Genomic DNA, 10,748 nt, shown 5'->3' on the forward strand with positions numbered 1-10,748 from the left:
GATATATATTACTAAAAACAATATTTTCGAACAAACACTCGATAGAGAAAGGAAGAGGAATATGTAAAATATTCTTTTTCTACTCCCCTCATCCGCTTCTTTCAACACGCATTTTTTAATTTTAGAGAATCTTTGTAATTACGCAATGTGGTCGGTAGAGTCAGTATTTGCTACGTTACATTATTTTCGATATTCTTTAAAGCACGTAGCTCTTATTAAATTTAATTACAATATCCATACGGAAAATTAGAACCCGACTGTTCGTCGATTATTGTATGGTCGTGTTAGTAAACTTCCTTTTTCTTTTTTTTCTTGTACATCCTTGTTTTAACATCCGTTATCAGTAGTAGAGTGGACACAGCCTCTCTTGGAAATAAAAAATGTTAACTATTTCTATATATTGTACTCTATTTTATTTTATTATTCGTATTTTGTCTGGACACAAACTTTTATTATGCACGGTAGGCATTGTTCCGTTTTTTTAAATACTGTAAATAAGGCTAGCTGGTGGAAGGTATTCGTGAGATGATACATACATAATATATATATATACGTGTGTGTGCGTGTGTTTGTATAATATATATGTATAACATATGATATATATTACGTGTAAATTTTCTTAAAGATTTGCATCATCTATGAAATTGTAAGATAATAAAAAACACATCGAGCATTCTATTTGAAAAAGTTAAATTTACACTGAAGCTTTAGAAAATGTGAAACTTAGATGAAATTCATTTTAGACATTCGACGCAGTGTATTCGATAAAATATCTTTCCCCGAGACACTCTGTTATATTAGTTTCAAAACTAGAGATATTATTTATGCTAAAGTATATATATGTATATACAATGACTTTTATATCACTGCAAGAATCATGACTAATTTAATAGTACATAGAGACAATAAAAGTGAAAAATTTTCGAAATGCTTAATTACAATGTTCGACGTATATGATTAGCCGTAATCCATTGAAAATTACTTTTTAAAAATTTTCTTCTATAAATATTTATTTTATTTAGGATATTAATTTTAACCGATAAACAATTCAATTTCTATTGATTTACGCTTTAGAAATGGTTTAGATAGTCGTGACCGTACATATGATGCAATAGGCTGAAATTTAAATACTACTAATATAATCTCAAATAAATAATCTCAAATTGTTACATTATCGTTATCGCAACATTCTTGCTTCAAATTTTTCTCAAAAAGTGAAATCTTTATCTGTATGTAATTACATTATAAAAAATTTCCGATGAGTAGTAATAATAACATATATACATATATATATATATGTTATTATGTTATATTATATTATATTAAAATTTATTATATTGTATTAAAAATTAACGTTGTAATTATGTCTTAAAAAGATATATGTTAGATACAAAAAGCAGATATTAACGTCGCTAACATTGCTATAATACTTATTTTGTAGCGAGACAATTATTTAAATTATAGATATAATATAAATAAAATACAAATGATAAAGGGGAAACATTATTTCATGTATGTAAGTGTAATAATAGACATAAATTTTATCTATCCAAGTGATAGAAATTTGTAATTAATTAATATTTTAATAGTACCGGTGATTATTCTGATTTTCCTTGCAAAAAGGGACAAGGAAGGAGTGGTTAAAGGGGTGCGTAAAACGGTAATGAATGGTATCGTTATACACATACATAAGATAGCATGTATGTAAAGATCGTTGTTACAAACTACGTGGAACATCTTTAGAGATCCATCACTTGTTGAGTGGGGATGAGGTGAGAGTATAAAAGGTGAATTCCTTATTTCCTTAGGATCATAAACGATTGGATGTAATAGTACTCATCTTCTTCATTCAAAAGTGTTTCCTTTCCCTTTCATCAAGATGAAAACAATTGTAAGTAATTTTTTACGTTTTTTTCTTTTTTTAATTTTTACGTTTGCACTCGTTTACGTTTTGTATAAGTCTAAACCAATATAATACAGCTGAAATATTTGTATCAACAATGTTCTGTTTTAAGTGGTGTTCGTACAACATAATTTGTCTTGTCAATATATCTTGTCGTTAAGATTAAACGAAATTGTAGTGCTAAAATTCTTATTATCGATGATCGATGTTCGGTGATCAACCAATACGAGTCCTTCGTTAGTTGAATTACCAGATTTTTTTAACTCTTATTGATCTTCCGAGTTACGGTCACGTACTTTTTAAATTGACGAAAATATCGATTGACATTATCAGAAATCGGCACTTAACTAACGAAAGGATAATAGCGCTTACTATTAAATCAAATAATAATTTATATTAGAAACGTGAATCACTAGGAGCAAAAAGCAAGTACATCCTGAGTCGCCGCGTCTTTTCTGTTTCAAAAAGTTATTATATTTATAGTATGCATTTTGCGTGCGAAAGTAACGTATATATTATTTTTGAAAATTCGAATTACAAGTAGGATGATCTTTAATCTGTGTTACGACACGAACAACTGTGAAGAATACCAAGCAAACGAAATCGACGACGAGTCCGCAAACTCGTCGTAGGTCAGGAGTTAAATGACCCGCATTGGCATCTTACTTTCACTCATCTCACTAACACTACGTGGATGGTGACGATCACAGACTTCCATTTTTATCAATGCTTCGTCTTTCGATAGACAATATGACATTTGTTAAATATAAGAGTGCTAAATATAGTTACGTTGACTAGGTTGACTAACTAAAGATTCTCTTCGTTAGGTAATAGCGATAGTTGTGGGATTAGCAGCAGCGCAAGATTCAAATTACAATGCTCGCAACAATTACCACGAGGATAGATCGAATCCTCCGACTGACGAAAGGAGGGGTCCATTGACGACCACACCTATTCCAATTTTACATTGGAATAAACAGCAAGAGCACGATGGAACTTATAAAGCTAGGTATCGCAATTGTTAATTACCTTCTTGCGTCGATCAGTTAATATGTTGTTCGTTTATCGCATACAACTCCAAGCATATGCATTTAAATCTGGAGTTTAAAATAGAAACTACTTATACATATGTGTGTGTATGCGTTCGATATAGAAGAATCTCTTTCAATTTCGTTATAGTTCTTGTTGATGTTTAATGTATTTTAATAGTAATAAAACGTTGCGTCATCATGGCGTTTAGTAACGCACGAATACAATGAAATTGACATAATTTAGATTTATTAAATTATTACTTTCTTGCATTACTTTTACTATTTTATATTTTATGATTATTTCTTTTACTTACGATTATACTTGAAATAGTTTACGAAACTTATAAATCAATAAAACATTGAAAGTTAGATAAATAATAGAAATGACAAAATATCGTTGTATGACACCTTTTTACGCAGTACATTTTATTTATATTTTATTATACTGAATATTATGCTTAGTAAAATAGTTATGCTATAGTAAAAATAATTACACTTAGCAAAATTGAACTTGCTTGTGCAACGTGAAGAAATATTTCATTTCTACTTTCCTGTGTTCGGTATTAGTTATTTAAAATTAGACAATTTCGGATTAAGTATTATACGCAATAATAATTAAATGTTTACTTTTGAGTAATGTTTAAATAATTACTGTTCAAAGTGACGTTAAATATGATATCATCTCCGTATGCATACAAGTTGGAAAAGGTTTTACTTCAATTAAGATTTTCACTTTCACTCTTCACTAATTATGTAAGCATTTTTCATTCTACATTTAAAGAGATATATTATTGCATATAACATGTATGATGCACTGAATACATACGACATATGTATAATAAGAATAAAGAATCGAAATTTATCGTAATCTTTAAGCTTGTGTAAGTGTAAGTTTTACGATAACATATTTACAACGTGATGCGAAAATAATTTGTATTAATATTTGCAATTTTGAAACAAAACCGTTTAAATGACGTATAATCATCTACGCGTATAGTATAGTTTAACGATTAAATCGAGTTCAAGATATAGATTCTATGAATCAAAATTTGGTTAGTTTGTAGCACTCTCGACAAAAGTAACAATTTTTATGTGTGTATATTAGTTATTTGTTTTCTTACAGTATAGTAGAATAGAGATTTAAAAATGTATTTGTAAGTGAAAGCTCTATTTCAACACGAAACAATAACGACGGGTATGCATCTTAAGAGGAGGTGTAATCCAAAAGAATGTGATTTGAAATCTGATGTGAATAAATTATTCATAGCTATGAAACGGGAAACAATATTATCGCTGAGGAGAGCGGTTACATTAAGAAAGTAGGCGAAGGCGAGGAACAAGGAGAAGCATTGGTCCAACAAGGAAGCTTCTCATACACGAGTCCCGAAGGGAAGCTGATCACCATCCATTATACGGCCGACGAGACTGGCTTTCACGCGACCGGAGATCACATTCCCACGCCACCGCCAGTCAGCGAAGAGATTCAGAAAGGCCTCGACCTCATCTATGCAGGCATTCGTCAGCAAGAGGTACACGTCCCACGATTTTTCCTTTTTTCACTTTCTGATTCTTTTCTCCATTCGCTCTGTCTCCTCTCCGTGTACTCCAATATCCGATACATCTTTTTCTCTTTATTTTCATTCTTATTCGAAAGAAATATTTAACAAGAGTGCATATGTTAATTATACGAATTATTAGTTTAACAGATGAGATAATATGCGTATATCCAAGCCTATTATATAGAAATAGATTTAGAAATACTTTTATAACGCGGGTTTATGCGCTTCTCAAGTACATGAAACACGAAACAAATATCATTTGAATAAACATTAAATATCGTTACTGTATGCCAGACTATATATCTTCGATATCGTAATTTGCAAATATAAGCTTTCTTAATTAGTTTATCACGTTGAATGTTAAATGAAATGAGAAAGTAAAGGCATGTACGATGTATTGATTATTATCGAGGAGAATACCTCGTATAAAAAATCTTACTCTGTGTCCTCGATTTACTTTTTCACGTAGAATTACGAAATCATAGAACTAAATCGCAGAACTTTCTTTCCAGTAATACTACCAATTACATAATATCCTATATAGCGAGTACGCGTAAGAGGATGTAATCATACATAATGATATTAAAACGTCGCGAACAAGGAAACATAACGCAAATACATTTTTTTTCAATTACTAATTTAGAGTAAAGTTATATGTCTTGCAATTAGTTGATATAACGAGATAAGAATAATAGCATTATTATTATATTCCAGGAAGCAGATGCGCGCGAAGCAGCTCAAAAGGGACAACAGCAACCCTTGAATCAGCAAATCGAGCGGCGAGATAATTATGATAGAAAATTTCGAAAATGAAGTAAATAAAAAATAAACATCGTTGAGATACGTTCTACATGTAGTATAAAAACAAACGATTAAGTCCTTAAATTAAGACTATTTTAATAAAATAAATTTAATAATATGTAAATATGTAAATGTGCTTTCCTTTGTCGTTATTAACAATCTCAAATATTAAAAAAGTAATAATTGTAGAGTAAAATAATTTAGTAGCAAACCAATTAAAAGCTTCGTTGATCGATGATGTTTAAAAGAAGGTAATAAAAATATCTACGTATAAAATAATAAATGTTCGTTTGACATTTATCTCAGAAGGGGGATACTATTTCCACCCATAAAATTAATTTAACATAGATCTTATTTTTTATACTTTTTATTAAATTATACTTTGTTCTGATCTAGGTTGGAATCTGGATCGACTCTGTAAACTTCTTTTTATCATCTACATTTTGCAAGATTTCAAGGACATTTCTGATTGTCTATGTTGAAATTATTTTTTTGCTTGTTAGAACAAAGGCTATAAATCATACATCATAACTATTATACGATAAATTTTGAAGTTATGGTACAAGAGTTAATATCCTTCGTTAAAAGATTTTGGCTAATATTGGCTTCCATTTGAACAAAAATTACTTGTTACTGAATGATCTTTTCCCAAAAAATGTTTAAAGCAACTGTTTCTTTGGATCTTTGTTATAAATTTCGTCGAAATAAACGAATTACATTTAGCAATATGATCGTCTAACGAATTTTAAGAAAATAGACATATCAACATCCAATTAACACTATAAACACTATAAACATCTCGCCCGTGGTAATAGTCTTTTGATTATTATGATAAATAGCGAAGTAAACAGTTAGATAGTTATAATTGAAATTGAATGATGTACCATGTCAGTCAGAGTACATTAAATTATTAAATTTGTTACTTTCAGAACTATCGATATATATCAAGCTATGTATACATGTTTCTCGATATGTATTTACATTTGTGGCCATTTATTTATAATGCTACATAGGGAAGCGACTTTGAATCTCTGTATTATTGTATATCTTCCTTTTTCTCATTAGGGAAATGGTAATTTTGTAGAAATTGAACGTTTCCTGCTATCGTACCATTGCAAAATGCGTATAAAAGTAGATATTTATTGAAAATGAATTTATTCATTTAAGAATTTCACCTTTACGAATTATGTAATTGTTCCGTAACGGAATGTAGAAATAGAAATACTTACTTACACACAAAAAAATATGCGAACAGTTATATTTGTGACATTTAACAAATGGAATATACAGGATGATCCACGAAACGTGATCAGCTCAGATTATTCTGTTGTTAGTGGATCGCTCGGAAACTCTTTTGTCTGGTAGGTATAACATGGCTGAAAGAGAGCTATAAGATGATTATGTATAGTAAGATTTTGAAAATATTTTCTTCCAGAAAAATCAAAGAAACATTAAAAGGAAATAACAATCCAATTTTATTTAACAGTGACTAATTTGTCGTCTATGCAATTATGTTACAACCGATAAACATCGTTTTGAATATCGTCTACATTAAGATATGTTGTTTTCTACTCTTATAGAATTTTTATTAAATACATAAATATATAGGATGAACCACCTAATAATTTAAGCTGAAATATTTTCCATACTATTAGTTATATCGAAAAATGTCTGAGATGAAAGTTGAGTGATTTTAAGAAGAAATATTTCGATGCTATTAGCTTTTCTGTAGGCGGACACGTAAACGTTATGCGGTGGTGAACTTTGTTTCTTCCGAATGGATTCATATACTTTTTAATACATTAATCGATGCAGCCTGAGATTCTCTATAACAAATTATTAACCTACTTATTTCGAAAAACTGTTAGTTTAATAGATATATTAATTTTTATTTTGTGAAACTTATCCTTTTTGTTTTCCTGTGTTTGCATGAAAACGATAAAAAGTTTAAGTAATGAGAATCGAAAACTGTATTTGAGACTTTGTTCAAAATCAATTAAAGTACCCCCGAGGTTGGGCAAAGTTTCTTACACGAACGAATATATGTCAATCCAAGCGATGGAAGGTGCAGTAATTCTTACCTACAACCAATCCAACAAGACATGTAGGACGGTTTAACGGACATGTATAACAATTCCTAATAAGAATTCAGTCAGATACCTGGGCATGACTCTGGACAGGAGATTAACATGGAAACAACACATCATAGACAAATCGAAGCAGCTCAAAGATAAACTTAAAAAATTCTACTGCCTCACTGGCCGACGTTCCAACCTAAGCACGCAGAACAAAATTACAATCTATAAGACCATAATAAAACCTGTCTGGACCTACGCAATCCAACTATGGGGAACAGCAAGTAATTCCAACATTGAAATACTTCAACGCTTCTAATCGAAAACGTTAAGATCCCTAATAAATGCACGCTGGTATGTTACCAACGAAGCAATACATCGCGACCTCAAGATACCCACAGTCAAAGAAGAAATAACAAAATGTAGTAATAGATATATCAAAAGAGTCAACAAACATCGAACCCCCCTAATCACTAAATTACTTAATACGTCGGACCAGATCCACAGGCTAAAAAAACACTATCCGTTAGACCTAAGCACTAGATTCAACTAGATATTTCTAATAAGTAATATTTACTTATTTATAATATTATTATTTATAAATTATACTTATCTATAATAAATTAATAAGTTTATTAACTTATAAGTTTATTAACTTATTATAAATAATTAGCCATGTCACTGCGTCACGCCAGAAAAACTTACTCAAAATTCTTAATGCGAGAATTGATTGTAAAATACTTGTAACTAAAAAAAAAGAGAGATTTCTCACATAATTACAAAGAAATAAACTAATAAACACAACGTACGTTATGCACACAATGCATACTATACACAAATCATTGAATATTAAACATTACATAGTATAGTATTTACATGTACACTCACCTGCATGAAATGTATTGCGTATTTGACGGAAGTGAATGATATATTCCATGCACTCGCTGCACCCGCGAACGATGATTGTTAGATGGCGCCCGTGACTCTACGCAAGCGTCGGAAGGTCATGTTCTTTTCTTTCGTTCCTCCGTAGTTGATAAATGCGTCTTAGGGCCATACAGTTAGCGTCAGCGAATGAGATCGATGCGTCGTTGTTAGGTGTGTAAGTATTTCTCTTAACAAATTGAAACATAATGTGTACATGACTCGACACATGCTTCTGAAGTTTATCACACAATTTTAATTTAGATTTCGATTCACAATCCAATCTCTTCAATCTGTTTCGAATGGCCAACTAGCCAGCTGTAGCAAAAATATGTAGATGCAATTAAAGAAATTCATTAAGTACTTAGGTTTTTTAAAATACAGAAATATAATGTTACCACAGGTGGATTGAACACGGTGGAATATGTAAGAATGCACTAAAGTTATTGAGAAAATGTTTGTACAAGTGGTTTGGTACGATAGGAAGTAATGTATTGCAGACTGAGGTAATAAGTTAGAAATCAAGATAAAAGTCGAACATTATAAAAGACACAGATTGGTAAAGATAAAATTTGGACTGCGTTTCTTATCAGTAGATATCAAGATGTCAATGCCTTTTGCATTAACATTCTGGGCGGTCATTTCTTTGCGAGAGCTCGTCTCTTTTGGTTTATTTTTTTAGTTCGAAATAGTTTTCGTATCGTTTGTAGGATGCTGGTTGGGATGTTATTGCTATTTTTAATTACACTTCACTTAATTACATTTAATTACATTACAACGCCATATTTCACACATTATACATGTTTATATCAGTGATTGCAGCGTGACGTTGAATGACCGACTTTTCGACAATTTTTACATTGCACGCTATTTTTATTTTTGAGGGATCTCCATGAGACAATAGAATGTATACAAAATTTAATATGTCGAAGATTAGAAATATTTCCTTTTGACACTAACTGCACAATATATTATATTGGGAGAAGTCTACTTTCTCGTGCTGACCATTTTGCTGAAAAACGCAGAACAGAGGAGAATTGAACACTACCAGGTTGTACTCTTTTTAATTCGTCAAACACTACTTTAGATTCGAAATAACCATTAAGATCCTTAAGTAACATTTTAATCTTTATTTTTGATCTGGTACAGTTGGTTCATTTAGAAACCTCTTGTGTTCCTACTTTGCGTTAGCTTCGTTCCTGCATTACAACCGTATATTTGTAACTGTATTTCATAAAATACTCTTGCCGGCTTCCCACGCCGCTCGAGCTTCAGCACATACAGCACAGTAACATTTACTAATAGCAATTTGCAATATTTAAATTTAACTAGCTCTCAAATTAATACTTTTTTTATCATAACTGTAGTAGGTAACCCTATTCGTCATATTGTTCGAGTAATGGAAAATGATAAAAAGTTTAATGAAATCTATTATATATATGTAATTTATATAATTATATATATGTGTATATTATATGTACATAAATGTATTTTATATGTATATGTCGGAGATGAAAGAACACCGGAACTCCTCCTTGGATTCGCGGGAATACCGCAACTCTGTAACTTAGATTAAACAAATGCCGCACCGATTATTCGAGATTTATGATCATGAGCTTGGGCTCGAGGCGACAATCAGTCGCCGAAAGTAGCCGCGGTCAAAGGGATGAACGTTTTATCTAACAAAGGCACAGAGTAACTCTATACCTCTCCTTAAAAGAAATAGTCGTAGCGATACGCGGCAGTAAATACTTCGATAGTTTCTATCCCGCGGCCCGCCACACGCAGATTTTGTCCTCCGGGTAAGATGATCGCCGGGTGTCGGCATGCCTTTGTGGTGTATGTTTAGCTAACGCGAGGACCCGCTATAGATCTTAAGATTTAGTCGAGCGAAGTCCGTCAAGTAGTCTTTGTTGCAACTACGGGAAGATAGGAGAAACCTATCTTCCACGAACGATGCCCCCCGTCAACAACCTCCCCTCAAGGGCGGCCAGCATCTCTTTCAAAACGCCGATATGGAGATCGACCAATTAGCAACAGCGCCAATTTCCCTCACCTTTGGAACGAAAGCTTTCGTTGACGAATCCGAGGATCTCATGTCCTTAGACACACCCATTATAGTTCTCCTCGACGGCATCGTCGAGACGGAGATTCATTCTTTCGTACGATCTCATCGACGAATGACAGTGCCACCTTACAACCAGTGAATAGCTCACATCTAGTTAACAAAGAGTTAGACTTGAACTGTGCGAGAACATACGTTTACCATCCCGTGACCGCGGATTCGTTTCGAACCTAAGGTCATTATCACTAGTGCTACGAGTGCTTAATCTTGTTAATAAGCCCGTGCTAATAAACTCTTCGTTGTATCACGACAATGGCTAATTCTAATGAAAATTCATTAAACGCCCATCTCCATAATCCTGACTTCAATCCGACATATATATATATATAA

At 31.9% G+C, this 10,748-nt stretch overlaps 1 protein-coding gene across 1 annotated transcript; it reads left to right on the top strand.

Moving 5' to 3' along the window:
• Positions 1 to 1,759: 1,759 nt before the first annotated feature.
• On the top strand, positions 1,760 to 5,418 carry LOC126922418 (endocuticle structural glycoprotein ABD-4-like). The gene is made up of 4 exons (XM_050734996.1): positions 1,760 to 1,891; positions 2,731 to 2,912; positions 4,202 to 4,463; positions 5,208 to 5,418. The coding sequence occupies exons 1-4, from the start codon at positions 1,880 to 1,882 to the stop codon at positions 5,304 to 5,306; spliced, it is 555 nt and encodes a 184-aa protein (XP_050590953.1). The 5' UTR covers positions 1,760 to 1,879; the 3' UTR covers positions 5,307 to 5,418.
• The last annotated feature ends 5,330 nt before the right edge of the window (positions 5,419 to 10,748 follow it).

Source organism: Bombus affinis, chromosome 12 (genome assembly GCF_024516045.1).
Source record: "Bombus affinis isolate iyBomAffi1 chromosome 12, iyBomAffi1.2, whole genome shotgun sequence".
NCBI lineage: Eukaryota > Metazoa > Arthropoda > Insecta > Hymenoptera > Apidae > Bombus > Bombus affinis.

Bases quoted from the DNA above. Each gene is read 5' to 3' on its own strand.
- LOC126922418 (XM_050734996.1), top strand. The intron at 2,913-4,201 runs GTATCGCAATTG...AATTATTCATAG, and splicing joins GATGGAACTTATAAAGCTAG to CTATGAAACGGGAAACAATA. The intron at 4,464-5,207 runs GTACACGTCCCA...ATTATATTCCAG, and splicing joins CAGGCATTCGTCAGCAAGAG to GAAGCAGATGCGCGCGAAGC.